Below are 17,867 nucleotides of genomic sequence, written 5' to 3'. Positions count from 1 at the left end.
TTGTCACCAACACAACGAAAAGCATATGTACAAAGGTGGACGAAGTGTTTGAAGTGAAGTGGGAGAGGGCTCACTTTGAAACGAGCACTGTAGGCAAGTAAAAAAAGGGTTGAGAAAATGAGCGAGATGGAGCGATTCTTCAACGTCAAAAACTCTCGCCATGTTGTACGGGAAATGCCGACTGTGTTTCATTTGACATCTGTCTTTGAGTTCAGCAAACAGGAACTTTTCTAGGGTGGAAAATTAATACTTTTTCATGTCCAAAAGTAAACCCAAAGATCCGTGCAAACCGGCTGCCTGTAAAATTCAAACCTGTCTGAGAGGTAAGTCATCGTAGCATTAATTTCGCGATGTTACGAGAAGTAATGCTTACGTAACATGAATTTTCTCCCGGGTCCCTAGAACACAACTACGACGAGGTAAAGTGCTACGATGTCATCGACGATATGAGGCAATGCTGTCTGAAGTGGCACAAGGTATCACTTTGCTGTTCCGGCATTCAACTAGATCGTGATTACAAAGCCGAAAAGGAAAGCATCCTACGGGAGCGAGAAGCAACCAGCAAGGGAAATGCACCCTGACCCGAGACGACCGCTTCGAGTCCCGAAACGAAACTGGTTCCAAAGAAATCCCCGTACGTTCAGTTCCCTTCTAACCGGCACCGCCCTACTGATATTCTTTTCCAAACCTCTATACGACGCGTTTATTGCCGATCCCGTACCGGGTGCATTGCCGCCACGCGAAATTCGTTCGATACGCATTGGACCGAAGTAGGCAGTGAAGGAGAATCGCGGTGTTGTTAGCTCCTTTTGCCGTACCGTGCTTCGCAATGGAATCAGTGAAACGGGCCAACCAGCGGCTTCGCAGTTATCCACTGTTAATGGCCAAGTGCTCAGTGGCCGCCGCCGCGTACGCTACATGCGTGACAACCGATCTTAATGTAGCGCATCGTTCATGCGATAAAGAATTTAACAACTTCAAAGAGTGCATGAGGAAAGCCGCTATCGAAATGAAAACAAAGTTGTAGAAAGTTGACTTGTGTGAACGAAGCTAACAAACGTAGAAATCAGTTTAGATAACGAATGCCGCAAACACTAACCTAGGTTATAGTTTCATAAACACACCACCAACTGTGAAGTGCGCATAAAAATGTCATTCAAAAAGCATCTCATTATCAGTACGCTGATACGTGTTTTCCTCATATACTACGGCGAGGTGCAGGACAGTTTATCGGACGTGCAATATACAGATGTGGACTACCGCGTGGTCACTGACGGTGCTAACCATGTGCTGGCTCTGGGATCTCCGTTCAAAAGACACACCTATCGGTATACGCCGCTGCTAGCCTACTTGGTGCTGCCAAACTTGCTGGTGCATCCGAGCTTTGGAAAGTTCATCTTTTCCCTCTTTGACATCCTAATTGGCGTGCTGATCAAGTGGATCCTGCTGAATTGCTACCGCAGCAACAAAATATCGATCGAAACGAAGCTGCTCAAGCTGGAAACCCTGAACAATCGGAACAAGTATTTGATTAAGCGAAAAAATGAAATTCTAAACAGCAACAACGAAGCGCTGCCTCCTAAGTACATCCGGATGGCCGAAATCAGTGCCTACTGCTGGCTGTACAACCCGCTCACCATGATCATTGCAACACGCGGTAATGGCGATTGCGTATCATGCTCGCTAGTTCTTCTATCGATCTACTTTCTGCTTAAGAATGAACAAACCATTGTGCAATACTTTGTCGCCGGGCTGTTTCTCGGCCTTTCAATTCATTTCCGACTCTATCCCATCGGATTCTGCTTAGCCTTCTATCTAGCCACACAGAACCGAACGCTGGAAAAATGGCACGATATCGTCCGCAGCATTCTAAAACCGAATCCAAAACAAATTGCCCTCGTGCTGGGAACAGTTGTTGCCTTGGGTTCTACAAGCGCCTTATTCTATTGGCTGTACGGATATCAATTCATTTACGAATCAATGCTCTACCATCTGGTGCGGAAGGACACGAGACACAACTTTTCACTCTACTTCTATCTGCAATATCTTAGTTCCACGTTCGACGTGACTGTGCTCGAAAAGGTTCTCACCTTTCTACCACAGCTTATACTTATCCTGATGCTAACCGTGCGATACGGCCAACATCGACAGACGCTGTCTTTTGGACTGTTTGCCATCGCCTTTGTAATGGTCACGTACAATCCGGTCGTTACATCGCAGTACTTCGTCTGGTTTCTGTCTCTCCTGCCTCTGTGTGTGAAGAACTTCCGTAACATCGGCATCCGCAAAGCAGTTTTCATTCCAGTGATGTGGTTTATTTCGCAGGGTGGATGGCTCTTACCCGCCTATCTACTGGAGTTCAAAGGCTGGAACACGTTCGAATTCATTTGGATACAGAGCATCGTTTTCTTCTTCTCTAACGTACTGATTCTGCAGATGCTTATTAGTAACTATGATATTGCGTACAATTACAAAATAGATTAAACCGCCTATCGCTTCATCAGTCAGTGTAAATAAAATTTTGTATTTCTACGTACTAATTTCCATTTAGTTAGTTTAAAATTAGTTACATTTAGAGTTTGATGACTCATGGGTATGGCGCAAGTTCAATGAGTGCAAACGATGCATCTGCTTCGATATGGTGATGTGATTGTTTACCGTTTCCCCTAATGGCCCCTGTAACATAAAATCTTGCTCGTTCTTAAATTTTACTTTATCGGATGGACACACAATGTAGAAATTATGTAATGTAAAATTCTAAAAATTGACTAGCATACGACATATTTCCACAAAGCATCTATGTCGATAATTTTAGCGATACAAACTAAGCTGCTCTTTCAAATCGTCCTCGTTGATATTGGAACTATCGGCTTGCTTTTTCAAAAGCTCAAATATAGCAGCCAGCTGCGCTCGTTCAATTCTGAAACAATTGATACAATGAAAAATAATTCATCTGCACGAAAACTTCTGGCTGCAATCTATTTACTCTTTTTCCGCTTGCCGTTGTTCTTCAGTTAGAGACTTTTCAATCGATTTAAGTTTAGCAGACTTCAGTTGTCCCAAGGATTCGATGTGCAGTCTTCGGGTTCTTTCACTTTCCTCCTCCAGTTCGCTGTCGGGTTCGTCCGCTGAATCATCGGTCTGCTTGTTGACTTTCTGTGAAAGTTACAACAAATTATTCGGGTTATTTCCACGGCACGAAAGAACCTGAAATGTATTTAGAGATGATTTTTTTATCGCTTACCGATTTTGAAGAATTGTTGTTTTCGTTTTTCTCCGACTGCTCGTCGCGGTCAAGTGTGGCCGAACATCCCGTAAAACCAAAATAGGCAGTCAACAGTACAACACAAATAGAAATCACCATGCTAAAGATATAGAAAGGTGAAAGATTTCTTGCGTAAATTAGTAAGTTTTCAACGTAATTCATGTTTTCCCGATCACTTTCGATTGCAAGGGCAGCAAAACAATAAACAAAGATTTCTGGACAGTAGTTTGACAAGTCGAAGCACAGTGAGATTTCGTTCAATGTTTCCGTGCAAACGGACATAAATTGGAAATTCATGTCGGATATCAAATATTTGTACTAAAAATTGTTATACATGTGCCAGAACAAAATCAAAAACGACCGTTTCACACATTTGTATTATTGAGCAGGAGTTCATTTATCCAGCAAACGTAGAACATTTATGTCCTTCTTGACACCATTTCACTTCTGTTACTTTCTATCTTCACAAAAACTGATACCATATCCTTCAAGTAGATTTGAATATCTCATATTTGTCAATAAAACTAGAAACATTTTTCGGATTTCATAGACTGCTCAAGACCCATTTTGGTTAACACTCTTGTAAGCTTTAGCCGCTCGTTTGCTATTCTCTGTTTGGTTAAACAACAAATTTGTATCTACGACGCACTAAAAATCGCAATCCATATCTCTACCGTGGAGACTAAATAATCGTAAACAAAGCTGTTCGTGTTGCCATTATTGCTCACTTCATTCGATGCCTTTAAAAGTTTTTGGCTTATTGTTCTGCCTCGTTCGTTACTATCGGAAGACGAACGGGGTCCGTGTCGGAAAACACTGAGCTGTAGGAGTTATTTCTGAACTCGTAATCAATTTTAAGCTGCTTTTCTTCGCCGAAGCATGGATCATAGAATCCGGGCAATTCGCTCTGCAATAGTAAACGAAAATAATTACACAACATTGAACAATATATTTTTTTGCTTTTGTTGGCTTTGAGTCGACCTTACCTTGCTAGACGAATACAAAGTCAATTGCGAATCTTTCACCAAACACTGCAAAGGAATTCGAACATCAATCACTAGCGGATTCTGGTGCACAAAACCCATATCGTCTGCCTCTTCTAATGACACGTTTTCAGCGTCCGAAAATTTGCCATACAATGCAGACACGATAATCAAACCTTGCCGTTTCAGTTCGTCTTTGCGAATGCGCTCAAACAATGCACCCATCAGGGAAATGGCCGATTCTGCCTCCCTTCGCTTTTCCGCCATCCGAGCACTGTTGGTCTCTTTCACCCGTTCAATGTTTTTCTGCTTCGTTGCCTCATTCATTGGATCGAAGAGCATCTTTTTCAGAACAAAATACGTTACCAGCGGTGTTACAGTAGCGTAAAACACGGCAGCGGGTATAATTTCTTCGCAAAGGTGGATGGGAAACAGATACGTTTGCGTCGAACGAACGACCCTAGAGTGGAAATATTAAAAAAACACACACATTTTTGATGTGTTCAGTAGAATAGTGCCAAAGGTTAATAAAAGGGACGTACTTAATTTTAAGCGTCACACCGGATGGAACACCAACGCATACGGTCGCCGATACCGAACTGTACTTAGATACTTTCTTTTCTGCGCCACATTCAGACAAGAAGCCAAATGTTCCACCTCTGAAATTATAAAAAAAAAACACATATTTGTTAGAATGTTGCAATATCACACCATACATCATCACACAGTAAAACGCACTTTAGTGCCACTCTCAGCTTTAGGCCTTGTTCTAAAAGTTTTCTCGTGTAAGCGGCAGCTATATAGCAGTGAGGAATACCCAGCGTAATTGTTAGATTGCAATGATACTTTTCCATGTTCCTTTCCACGACAGTCGACATAGAGCTTTGCAGGCCAGCATTATACGTTAGATACCCCAAAGTGTTCTTATCGAGCTGAATAGCCATAGCTACAACGAAAGTAAACATTCTTAGCGGGCTCAAATCAACTCACGTTCAATGAGACACAAATATACTTACTCCCGCTCAATCCTGGTATGATAGCGTTCGGTCGAAAATGGAACGTTGTTCCACCGGTAAGGAATATTCTATTGGTTAGGTTTCGTGAGCCCTTCGCACCCAACACTGGCCCATTGCCTGCACCGCAATCAACTTCGAACCATCCCTTGTTGATCAACCTTTTCCCGGAGAGCAGGAAATTCCCACTACCCACGCCATTCTGCAGGTGGAGACTTCCGGATAACGTTGCAATCTCTGTTCGCGATAATGGAGCCTCGATCGATTGGGACATACTCATGCCGGATACCTCGATCGACGGTAGCAATCCAGTATCGTAGTATTCATCATCGTAGCGACTAAAAAAGTCGGTCGCATTGATATGCACCGAAATGTTTCCCCTCGGGTTCGTTTTCTGCTGCAGCCGGCGTTCCTCACGTTCTTGAGCTAGCCGTTCGTATTCTTCACGAATTTCATTCGGTGTTTTCGTTCGATGCACAATTTCCCATCCCTCGGTTTCGAGACCTTTAACGCCGAGCGAGTCATAGATGGCACGTTGGTGTGGGTCGGACAATACCTCATATGCCTTCTTGGTCCGATTGAACATGAGTTCGGCTTTCTGCTTGTTTTCGCCATTGCCGTGTTTGTCGGGATGGAAAATTTTGCTCAAATTACGATACGCTTTACTGATTTCCTCTTGCGTAGCCTGCAATCAAAACAAAAGGAACATGCCGGGTAGGTTAGTTTGTTGATGTAATCGGATGCCCGGATGACGACACACCGCACGTTGGTGCAAAGAAACACATGAATAACAGAAACAAACTTACACTACGAGGTAAATTTAGGGTGGCATAGTAATCTTCCTCCACATAATCCAAATCTTCATTATCATCCATTGTAAATTGGTAGAATTACGAGCGATTGGAAAAATACTTGTAAACAATGTGAGCGGCAGGAGAAGTTTCGAAGGAAAACAGCTGCTGACGAAGTTTCACGATAGCACCACCAGTGTGGCCAGATTATTTTGGCGGTTTTCGGTAGGCGCATCAAAATTTTATCGGTAGGGTAACTGTACCAGTTTTCGGCAGTGTACCTATTTTCGGCAGGGTAGCTTAAAACGTGAAATTCTGCACAAATGCGGAAAAAATTCACAAAACACAATTTTGAAGTGAAAGTGTACTTATTTGTTATTCACATACAGAGTTTCATACCATTTCATTACGTATTTTTCAAAATACAGTAGAACGTCGATTATCCAGGGGCGGGTTAACCGGCGGGCGGCTTAACCGTGCGCATAAATGTGACAGCTGTTCGAACGTACGGCGAACGTTTGCAGCGATAGTCAAATGGGCAACCAGTTTTTTGCAGCTCTGTAGTGTCTAGTAGTATTTTCGAAATTCAGTTTTGTTCATGAATACAGTCTTTCCCCGAGTTACGCGAATATTGCGTTCCGGAGACATTCGCGTAACTCGGATTTTCGCGTAAGTCGAATATCACATGTTACAGCAAAAATATACTTTATTTATCATAATTTTTGATTGAAGTTAGTTCATTTATGTAATTTAATACTTATTTGATTCAATTGGTGTGGAGAATTCAGTTATTTCTGACTTTTTAGTGAATTAAAATTTTGAAATATTGCTAATTATTTTTCATTTGACAATTGATGGAAAAAATTGTACTGATTTGACATCTGAACTGTCAAAAATAAAAAATTCGCGTAACTCGAATTCGCGTAACTCGAGTGTCGCGTAACTCGGGGAAAGACTGTAGTTGTTGTTAGTTATTGTTAGTTAAAAAAAAAGTTATTGTTAAAAATAATATTCTGCTAACGATTAATCGATTGATTCAAGGTGAATTAATCATAAAAATAGTGGATTTTATAATTTTGATATGAATTTCACATTTCTTGGACCATTTTCCGTGCAAATCGATTAACCGGCAACCGTCCGGTCCCGAGCTTCCCGGATAATCGACGTTCTACTGTATCAAATAAATTGTGCTTTTTTTCGGCAGCTTTGCTGTCAGCCAACCCAAGTGCCACAAATCCACTAAACGACCACTAAACGGCTTCTAAACGACTCAAGTTCTCTACCTAAACGGAATATAGAAAGACTTCGTTTAGCAGACGGCAAACGACTCATGCATTCTAAAAATAGCGAAAAAGCTGGTGGCGCTCTCTGTTGGTGGGATACCCTAACTAGTTGAGCTTCATCGCTTGCAGGAGAGCTTTCTCATTTCCTCTGTACTGTTGTATGGTTTCGCATTGAAGTTATGCATCGCTAGAACTAGAACGGCGATACGATTGTTTAAATACTAAACTCCAACGGAAACCACCAGCACTGAAGGAAGTGAGATTTGAGTAATGGTCGTTGGTGTTGATACCCACGTATCTGACCACACGACCATTCACATAGATTTTTGCTTAGAAAGTTAGAAGGCTATATAGGTCATGATAAGATGAAACTTGTCGAAACACATTGCAAGAAAAGGATAGCAATATAATGATGAGTTGTAATACGCCATCTATTGATCAAACCACTGAATCTGTGGAGCTTTAATTTTTTTTCTATGGATATTCAATTTTCCAGTCGTTTAGGCTTAATCTGTGGCGCTTGGGTATGATAGTTTATCAACCAGAATAACATCATTTTCATGAAAAATAATAAAAAAATGTTTATGTGTGAGCAGTTTATGTGAAAAATGTTTTGTGGTACAGTTACCCTAGGTTAAAACTCGAAACTTAATTGAGTTAAAAGAAGTGAAAGCGAACGAAGTGTTAAGCGGGGGGGGGGGGGGGGGTGCTAATGCGCAAAATGAAAGTTCCATCTCACGAGAATATGCATCCTTTACCTAAGACATGGATTAGATTTGGTTCAGTGGTTACACAAATGAAGGTCTTTCTGAAGTGTCGATCTGAAAACTGTACTAGGAATTCTAAGTCAAAGAAGGACTAAGATGCTATTTTTTTTTCTCAGTGGTGGCAAGTTCTTTTCTCGGGGCTCCACGCGACCGCTTAGGGCCGCAGCAGTGCTCCATTGGATACGATTTTATCGTACGTGTTGTCATTTGATTTTCGCTGGATTATTTAGATTGATTTGATGAACTCGGCCAAACAGAGTTTTATAGTTCAATGATTGAAAAAATTGAGATTTTTTCTTCAAACCCTAAATACATCGGTATTTCTGGTCACTTTGCCCACAGGTCAAGGCGAGCTTTTTGTCGGCCACCGTCGCAAAACCTTCGCAAAACCGTCGCAAAACGTCAAAACCGACGTCACACCGTAGCAATAGACGATGCGCAATCTCAGATTGCGCATATATCTATCTGTCAAACGGGTCGGTTTGATATATTTATCTGTCAAAAAATATATATATATCTCGGACATATAATCTTGAAAATTTATGCGCAATCTTGGCGCAATCTGAAAATGTATGGAAATGACGTTTATAGCTCAGGGTTGGCTACGCGAAATGACTTATGTTTTGATAAAACGAATATATGCGCAATCTGAGATTGCGCATCGTGTATTAATACGGACAAGTACTGAAAACTGACGTCGCCAGCGAGGGAAACTCGCAACGATTTGAAAGCGCTGGCGACGGTCGTTTTTGACGATTTGCGACGGTTTTTGACCTTTCGAGCGAGCTTTTGCCCTGCTTGCCACTGTGGCCAGATTATATTGGCAGATTTCGGCAGGAGCACTGTTGAGAACGCGACAATTTAAATTTAATCAATAGGCGAAAGGCCATGAGAGTGACAAAATGCTGACAAATTTTTCAAAACGTGAGCTTTTGATTGATTTATTGATTTATGTACCTATTTCGTGCTTCTTAAACAAAATATCGATCATATTCAGACGTTGGAGCTTTTTGTCGTTCTTGTGTATTTTTTTGGTGCGGCCACGAGAAAAGCTCTTTTTTACAGTTGACATGGAATGTTGACAAAGTTTGAAAAATTTTCAACATTTTGTCACGTCCGTGGCCACGCGCTAATTTAATTTAATTTAATGCTAATTTAATGCTGTACAACATTTGCATAATCCATACGAACAAAACATTGTGAACCGCTGTACAAAAACATGCAACTAGTACCGCTGTACACAACTCAGGTAGCACACGTGTGCTTGCTTTTTTCGGATTTTGTTTGAGCGATTTTTTATGTCACTCAGATTCAAATTCAAATTCAAATCTACTACAAATAGCTATCTTAAAAGTGTGTTTCCTGCATCGCATCTATTGCGATCAGTAATATTTTTGATCAAATCAAAAACTTTGAATAACATAAAATCTCACGAACTGAATGTACAATGGAAATCCTCGTAACAAGTATCCCTTATGACGAGAGCAATGTCATTTATGTTACTGATAGATTTTGAAGAAGCTAATCTGAATGAAGATCGTGATCGTTTAACATTGAGCATTTCTCCTATTTGGATTATTCCTCAGGCTAAAGAGAGATATTCGAAATTATTTATTTTTTCATTTCCCTTTTTTTTCTTTCCAATTTTGTTTTTCCAATTTCCTATAAATTTGCCATTTTTGCCATTATACCTGCCCACTTGCGGTTTTGGAACCAATTATGTAACTTTTATAAAAGGTATATGGGAAAGAGCCGCCCGCAAACCGAATTTTTCTCGACATAAAAAATTAATGAATTAACTTTGATCATATGATCAATTAACATTGACGCTAATACTCATACAAGTGCTTAACCTCTTTCTATTAGACGTTGTAGCACCCATCGAAGAAGCTCGCGGGTTGCATGTAGCTCACGTACCTCTGGTTGCTTATGCCTGCTACAGATAATCTCTCGAGTGTATAATATTCATTCACATTATGTTTTGTTTTGTTAAGGTTAGTCGAAACTGTCTACCATTAAAGTGAAATGATATTTGTAGCCTGCTTTTTGAATGCGAACAACATTCAGATAGCATAATAACATGATTTATACTCAAAAGATAACTTCTTTTTAGTTGAATCACTACTAAGTTACCCAACGCTTGAAAACTCAAATAACCTGTTCGTTATCGGTGAGCGTTAGCATACCTGTTGAGCAACGTTGCGGTGCAACGTTTGCCAATTTGCATTCGCAGCTATAAAAACAAACCACACTGATGCATTCTTACCAGTGACTAACTAACTAAGTGGCTAAAAACAAAAGCGAATACAATAATCGAAACATGGAAAAGAAACTTTTTTGCAGTACAATCGGTAGGTTTGGAGGTGAATGAAGTGCATAATGAAATGAGTTACAATTATTATTTCGATTGTGTTTCCATTGCAGTTGTACTTTTGCTTTTGCAGCTTGGGGCTGGTGAAGACAATGAATGTACCGCCGCTTGTCCTCATATACTTGACCCGGTGTGTGCGACTGATGGACGAAATTTTAAATATTTTTCCAACAGATGTCTACTAGAAGGTCACAATAAATGTGAGCCAAACAATAGTAAGTAACAAATGCTTGCAATTTGCCGAAAAAAAACGTAACACAATTAATTGATTTTCTCATTGATGTAGGATTCAGAGAAGTTGACGAAAGTAACTGTGACGATGATGATTGGCAAAAATAATTGACTGAAAATCTGCCATAAACCATCGATTGTTCTTGTTCCGCCGTTCAGCTGTTGGAAGAGCATGTTGATTCCTCAACTTTTATTAACTACGCTTGAATGAAAAACCAAATAAAATAAATTACTCATCCGTTATGGTGCGCGAAGTATGACTCATTCTGTTAACATTATCGGCTAGAAAAAAATGACGTTACTCTTGCTCGTTTGTCCTGAAGCTTTAGTTTTTGTCAATTTTGCTCGTTTCACAGATTACGATCTTATACGCTTGGTTTAGGGTACATACAACCAAGCCTTCACATAAATCAAGCACTCCAACACCATTTCGAGCTTATTCGATGCGCATTTCATCGAGGCTAGGTCTTGGTGATTGATAGGGCTGACGCCATTTGGTAATATCTTCTCATTTATTTTGTCTTTTCGCTTCTACATGGGGTGACTGAACTAAAATGCTGTCAAATGAGAATGGGCGTCTCCTTTCAATTTATAAAATATCAGTATATTTCTAATAACAACGAATAAAAACAGCAAGATATTAATGATAAGTACAAGCGAAACAAAAAAAGTAACTTCAAATTTAAACAGACACGTATTAAATCAAACGTATGTAATAACTACACATAATGTAAAAATATGCTATCTCACCTGCAGCAATGATTTGGTAGTTTTGCATAAAATATTGACCGAGTACCGAAAGGACCCCGTGATTCTTCATACACAGCCACACGTATTTGCTATCCCTCCTGACTGAAACTTAGGCGCCAGCACAAGATAAAATAAATTCACTTCAATCAAGCAAAACATACGCCGATAAATTATCTCAAATGCCTCCACAAATCTCTATAACGATGCTTTTTTCCATTCGACCTGAAGTTTTGCGAAGGTTTAACTCGCATGGGACTGTAACGACGGGCGTACTCGCGCTCGTCGTAAAATAACACGTTATACCTCCCGGTCAACACCTGTATCATGATCCTACACAGGGCACATTTTACGATTATCCTTGAGCTTCGGGAGCAACGGTCCCGGTTTGACGGCACGTATCACCACTAAAACCTTTCCCTTTCCCTTTCTAGCATGTTGGATGGGGTACGGATTGTGCATTTTTGGCGTTTGGTTAGATTTCCGACGAGGGGCAGAATCGTTTTCATAAGCGATGATATTTCGTTTTTATTATACTTGTAGTATAAAACACCGTAACTTGATTAGCTATGGAGTCTCTGGTTGTATTGAATATGGTGTGCATAAAAACGAGACAACATTTTGTATCAATATTTAAATTGATTCTTACAAAATATGAGCCTGTGAGAAATTGAATGTTGATACTAGATTTAAAATAAACTACTAAAACTTAATATCGTAGCTTTTACCAACTTAATAAATGATCAATTCGTTCCAATGCTTCATACATCATATATCTATATAATGGAGTTTCTAAAAGTAATGCAATATTCTTCTTCTTCTTATGGCTCAACAACCGTTGTCGGTCAAGGCCTGCCTATACCACTTGTGGGCTTGCCTTTCAGTGACTTTTGGATTACCTCCCATAGCAGGATTGTCAGTTCTACGTATGGCGGCACGGTCTATTCGGAGCTTGAACCCATGACGGGCATGTTGTTAAGTCGCACGAGTTGACGACTGTATCACGAGACCGGCTAATGCAATATGTATGGTAATAAATACAGCGAAGCCCTCCTTACCGAGTACCCATCATAATGAGCTTTTCGCATAACGATCAAATCTAAATGCTGAACAAATACCTCTCATAACTCGGTACTCGGTCTTGGTATTTTTCGGCATCGAAGTGGAATCAAGATCGTGATAACATTGATCATTTCTTTAATGTGAATTATCGCTCAGGCAAATGAAAGTTTCGATACTAAGAATAGTTCTGGATCTACTTATTCATGAAGTGAGAGTTTCCTCTGCTAATCACTGCCACTTCGATGACTTTCTTGTGACTACATATGTGTTCTGCAAGTGGGTTAAATATTTGATGCTAATGACTAAACAAAATATTTAGAACCTTATTCGTGCTAAAGAATATTCAACACAAAAATAATACAATTATGACAAAACTGGCTTTATCTGAAAAAAGTATAGCAGGAAATGTCTATCTGCGAACGACAAAACCTGCTTAGAACAACCCAAAAACAAAATAGATCTTTCTAAAAGCGATGTATTTGGGAAATATTAAAGAAAAGACTAAACCATTGTCCGGCAAACTTTGTACGTAAAGGGCCAAATATTGTAAATGATCGAGAGCCGCGGATACGGAGAATACATTTTTGCGTTTTTTTAGTAACAAAGTTATACAAAATAGACCAAAGGGCCAAATGTCGCCAGTGATCAATTTTTTAATAACGACTACGATGTGAACTACACATTTTTATCAGCAAATTTGCGGTCCTGGAACCAATTATTTCACTTTTCATACAAACCACATGCAAAAGAACCTCGCGCGTAACGACTTTTTCCTATCACTAGTGAGTCACTTGAACTCGTTATGAGAGGTACCTCTGTATTTGCTTCATTTTATTACTCCAACATCAATCACACTTTCTTTGTAATGAATCTTTAGATTATATGTTTGTTTTTTAACTTAATAAAAGTGTTAGTTCATTTAATTTTCCTAGCATGGTTCTAAAACCAATCTTAATGTGCTGGGTGAGCGAATACAGGAACAACTCAGCAATATATCTCACAGCATAATACCTCGAGCCACGTATCTAATTAATTCATCGTTACTTTGTATCGAAACTCTCACCTCAACGAGTGAGCACTAAATATGTTTATCGATGATATTTTTATTTTCTCCTCATGTTTAGCAGCAAACTTTAACACCTATCAGTAAGCTAAATGTTACATTTCGCCATTAAATTGGCCATTCAACTTGGCCGTTCGCTTCCGTTTCGTTAAAATGGGGTTCTTTTCCGAAGCAATCTATTGTATATAGTGTCCTCGAGATAACATATTCTTAGCTTACATGGAGCCAGATTTTGTTTGTACCATCAAACGATTATGATATTCTTAGAACCGTCGTTTGAATGGGAATTGAAACACGTACTTCCCTTTAGGAGCCAATGCATCTACTAAAACATCCAATGCCAGACAACCAGATAAATGATTAAATGACGATGTGTGGGTCGATGACAGCTCGTACCGAGTGTTTTGTATATCTTTTGTTTTGCCCTAATACTGCCAACATCATCTAAGCATAAGCAGAACCATTCAATGGGCTACAGCGATGAATGCTGTTAATGTATTGTATGAACGAGGAATACTTTTTCTTGAGGGAAATTAGTAACAAACAATTCAACCCATAAACAAGCTATTTGATTTTCCCTCGATAACATCATGTAGAATGAAGCGCAGAGGTAAAATTCGCTTTCATGTAGTGAAACCTACGCTGTCTAACCGAATGGTTCATTGCAAACATGTGTAGCTGATATGTTGGGTGCGTGGCGATCAGTGCGTTTTGGGCAGTAGCACTGAAATATGCGCTGTGGGCAGGAAATTGAAAAGTCGACCCTTACCATACACACTCGACCTGACTGAAACATGCAAATGCAAGCAGAAATCAAATGCACACACATTTGCATAGCTCGGCATCGGTGAGAGCTTTCGATTGGGTCGTCGGGGTCTTTGGGGCTGAGTGGTAAATAGAATTAAACCGAAAGTGCACTGAGCTGATGGTTGGCAACAATGGAACGGGTGCGATTTATTATTAAGCTTAACAAGAAAACGACACCAACCGCATCGTTTGGACGGTGCTTGCATGCACTAGCATTATTGTGCAGGGCCGGCAGTACGGTGCAGCTCGGAAGCAAATCCTTCAGGACTCTTTCGCTGACTTGACCACGCCTGACCAGAAGGAAGCAACAGTGGAACAAGAGCGGGCCAATATTTGCTTCCTAACAGCTGAAACCAACGTACAGCAAGCAGAAGGTAATCCATGTTTCCACAACCGATTTCTCTGTGGGGCAAATATAATGGTCAACATACAATCGACGTCGGCTTATTGCTTTCGTCTTAGCAATGTCGTGCGACCATTACCATAGGATTCGAAAGTCAACCTGTGGAGAAGAGTTTGCAAGGTGTGCACTGGTTCCAAATCTAAGCTAGTACAATGTGAGAAACTGTACGCCTTTAGCCGTAGAATTACGCCGGCCATACTCTTTCGGCCAGGTGCAAAATCCTTTGTATAGAATGAAATGTGACACATTTTGTTTTCAATTTCAGGGAAGGAAAAATGATTTTATAGGATTTTTATGTAGTTCTTCTGAATAGAGCCGTTTATTTTCCTGAGATAGTGAAGAGCATAATTTATCGACTTCTAATCATACTTCAAAACCATGACGTCGCGTTTTGCAATCTAAATTGACGAATCTCCTGTAAATCAATACGACAAACCGGTGGTGATTATGATGATGAACAAAAATAATGAAATGCTGCGTCCACTGCAACACATACGAATCGATAAACGGGGCCGAGCGTGGCGATGAGCCTTGCCTATTAAATCAACGCATCTGAGAGAGGGAAAATGATAAAACTGACCAGCCGAGCACAAGAACAGCCGAAGGCCAGCTGAAACTTTATGTGTAGTTTTGTGGTGTTTTAATTCAATTTAAATAACGAGCTTTTCCAATTCTCCCTGTGGCAAAAATCCGTCTGGTTTAGCTAACAATATCCTTCCGGTGGTTCGCCAGCAGCACGTATCCAGCGTGCAAAAAACGACCATGGGTGGAAGGGAAGCAACGAAAAACTGAGGTAGAATTTAAATAAAAGTTTAATTTATTTACTTCCATACCGCTTGATTTTTAGAACACGGCAACCGCCACTGGGCGGTTGCGGCTCGATATGGTCAGCTAAGCTTTCCATCCCGGTGGGGTTCTGGTTGATTCGTTGTGAACTACCACCGACTTTGGCATGCTTACAGTTAGCATACACAGATAACAAACGGTTGCCCGGTCCACGAATTCACTAAAATAGACAGCAGCAAGTGAGCGCTGCCGACGGAATGAGTGGTGGTTTCGTACAACAATGTGTCGTATAATGCTTAAAGCCGTTAATTAAAGAACACTCATACGCTCTTTGAGTAAAATGCAAGTTTTAAAAATTGCTTTGGTTAAACAATTGTTGTAAATCTGTTCATAAGCTATTGTTTTGTGCTGACTTTGTATAATTTCGAAACATCAACGATACACTACCTAATGTGTTTTTGTACTATTTTATTCATTCAACTACTGTCTGCATTCATTGCTGGACTTTGTGTTATTGAACGACATGAAGCAAGATGTATGAAATCAAAACTTTTGTACAGTACAGTCAGAATTTAATAGTTGAACGCTTTTTAGTTGGCATGCTTTTTAGTTGAACTCGATAGTTGGCTGACAGTTCAATTAAAAAGCATGCGTTTGTATGGAAACCCCGGTTTTCTCATGGCTTGTTGAGAAATTTTTCAGAAATTTTTGTAAGGGAAAAACGAGCCAAATAAAAAGCATATATTCAATAGTTGGCAGGGAATCGAAGCTCAACCAGTAAGTTCGGACTGTAGTTCGAGTAATTGGTGTTGAAACAGTTAATCCATCGTTGGTATGAAAACATTCTCAAGAATGAAACCTATTGTACTGGATACAAACGATAATCGTAACGTACATCTTCTCTTATCAAGTGACTTTAGTCTGACTGGTAGAAACAGTAACGCAGCAAACGTGATTTATGACCTACTATCGCAGATAGCACCGAATACCTGGCGGTTGATTCTGGCTACTACTACGGCGTGAACTCTGCTGCTGATGATGATCCATTTTGCTTTCAAAAGTTTAGCGCATTCAAGTTCGTTTGGCATTTTGGGTGAGACCAGCGTGAGCAGCGACGGCAAGTTCGCTTCTAATGATGGCGATGAATTTAATTACCACCCAAATTAACTTCTCGCTGGGCCACATTAATCTAAATAAAGTGCATAAATCTCAGACTCGCCGTATAAAATGGCTCAGCTGTTATCTATTTCACTTTCACTGACCTTGCAGCTCGGGTGAAAGTTAGTTCTAGAACTGCAACCGTCTCACACAACATTTTGTCGTTGTTCTTTGTAGTAAAACACCATTTAAATCGACATTTTATCGTGATGTAGCACTTTAAGCACTTTTCAAAACTTGATACAGTCTATACAGTATGATAATTTGTGCACAGTATGCTAATGTTCGTTTATATCAAATACTATAGACTTCGAATTCAAAAATTATTAAATATAATGTTTAACCATTAACCATTAACATTAACCAGCTACTGATTAAAGCCACATGATTTTCTATCATAAAGTGTTGAATACTTGAATCATTCTTAAGCATAGCACCACGAGGCAAGACTTATCTGCTTGTAGCAAACCACAGGTACAGGACAAATCTTCTCGATTCCATTAGATTAAATCGAACGGACTGTCGAGCATGTCGTAGTTGCCGTCTCCGTTGTGCTGACTTCTTTGGTCTACTTTTTACAACCCATGTCAAAGTTGTCCGACAGGCTGAAGATAGAGGCATGAGTCGGCAGCTTGCCATCGTCTTCAAGTCGATTCTCGCACGACCCAGCTTACCTACTGGACTGTGAAAATATGTTAATTTAATTCTGCACGTTTTAGTTCCTACCTTGCATTTCTGTTGCTGATTGTGGGGATTCCGTTTCCTATACAACAAATACCAAGCCATAAGATAATGTGAGATATAAGGGGTTCCAAGTTGCCCTTACATGTGCTTATGCTTTTCATAGATGTCTCCGTTTTTGTTTTATTCGTTATTTTTAATAGTGTTCCTGAATCCTGCACATGCACATGTACACATGTAACAATAGTTAAATGACCCATTGGTTTCCAAATTTTACAATAAAAAATATCGTTACTTCAGAGATGATATAGATCAGGTATGTCAAACTGGCGGCCCGCGGGCCGCATGCGGCCCACGTGGACAATGAATGCGGCCCGCGAGAATATTTTGAGAAGTGCTGTAAGAACTGCAAACCAAAAATCTCTTCTTACTATTTGTCGAAGTGTATTCAATTTT

At 40.0% G+C, this 17,867-nt stretch overlaps 5 protein-coding genes across 5 annotated transcripts; 3 read left to right on the top strand and 2 right to left on the bottom strand.

Moving 5' to 3' along the window:
- Positions 1-4: 4 nt before the first annotated feature.
- Positions 5-2,540, top strand: LOC133393904 (cx9C motif-containing protein 4). Its single transcript, XM_061660936.1, has 2 exons — positions 5-323; positions 403-2,540. The coding sequence occupies exons 1-2, from the start codon at positions 257-259 to the stop codon at positions 579-581; spliced, it is 246 nt and encodes an 81-aa protein (XP_061516920.1). The 5' UTR covers positions 5-256; the 3' UTR covers positions 582-2,540.
- On the top strand, positions 830-2,540 carry LOC133393905 (uncharacterized). Its single transcript, XM_061660937.1, has one exon. The coding sequence runs from the start codon at positions 830-832 to the stop codon at positions 1,025-1,027; it is 198 nt and encodes a 65-aa protein (XP_061516921.1). The 3' UTR covers positions 1,028-2,540.
- Positions 1,150-2,540, top strand: LOC1272612 (GPI mannosyltransferase 1). The gene has a single exon (XM_311512.5). The coding sequence runs from the start codon at positions 1,150-1,152 to the stop codon at positions 2,482-2,484; it is 1,335 nt and encodes a 444-aa protein (XP_311512.5). The 3' UTR covers positions 2,485-2,540.
- LOC5668017 (uncharacterized) lies at positions 2,497-3,507 on the bottom strand. Its single transcript, XM_061660935.1, has 3 exons — positions 3,245-3,507; positions 2,987-3,156; positions 2,497-2,920 (listed from the first exon to the last, which is right to left on the bottom strand). The coding sequence occupies exons 1-3, from the start codon at positions 3,425-3,427 to the stop codon at positions 2,812-2,814; spliced, it is 462 nt and encodes a 153-aa protein (XP_061516919.1). The 5' UTR covers positions 3,428-3,507; the 3' UTR covers positions 2,497-2,811.
- A 323-nt stretch (positions 3,508-3,830) lies between these two features.
- Positions 3,831-6,269, bottom strand: LOC1272561 (dnaJ homolog subfamily C member 11). The gene is made up of 6 exons (XM_311513.5): positions 6,068-6,269; positions 5,265-5,946; positions 4,987-5,194; positions 4,791-4,907; positions 4,252-4,708; positions 3,831-4,172 (listed from the first exon to the last, which is right to left on the bottom strand). Exons 1-6 carry the CDS (start codon positions 6,134-6,136, stop codon positions 4,023-4,025), a joined length of 1,683 nt encoding a protein of 560 aa, XP_311513.5. The 5' UTR covers positions 6,137-6,269; the 3' UTR covers positions 3,831-4,022.
- Between the last annotated feature and the right edge of the window lie 11,598 nt (positions 6,270-17,867).

The sequence above is a fragment of the Anopheles gambiae genome, chromosome 3 (genome assembly GCF_943734735.2).
Source record: "Anopheles gambiae chromosome 3, idAnoGambNW_F1_1, whole genome shotgun sequence".
Lineage (NCBI taxonomy): Eukaryota > Metazoa > Arthropoda > Insecta > Diptera > Culicidae > Anopheles > Anopheles gambiae.
Note: the sequence above shows the minus strand (reverse complement) of the source record. Positions and strands in the feature narration are given on the sequence as shown.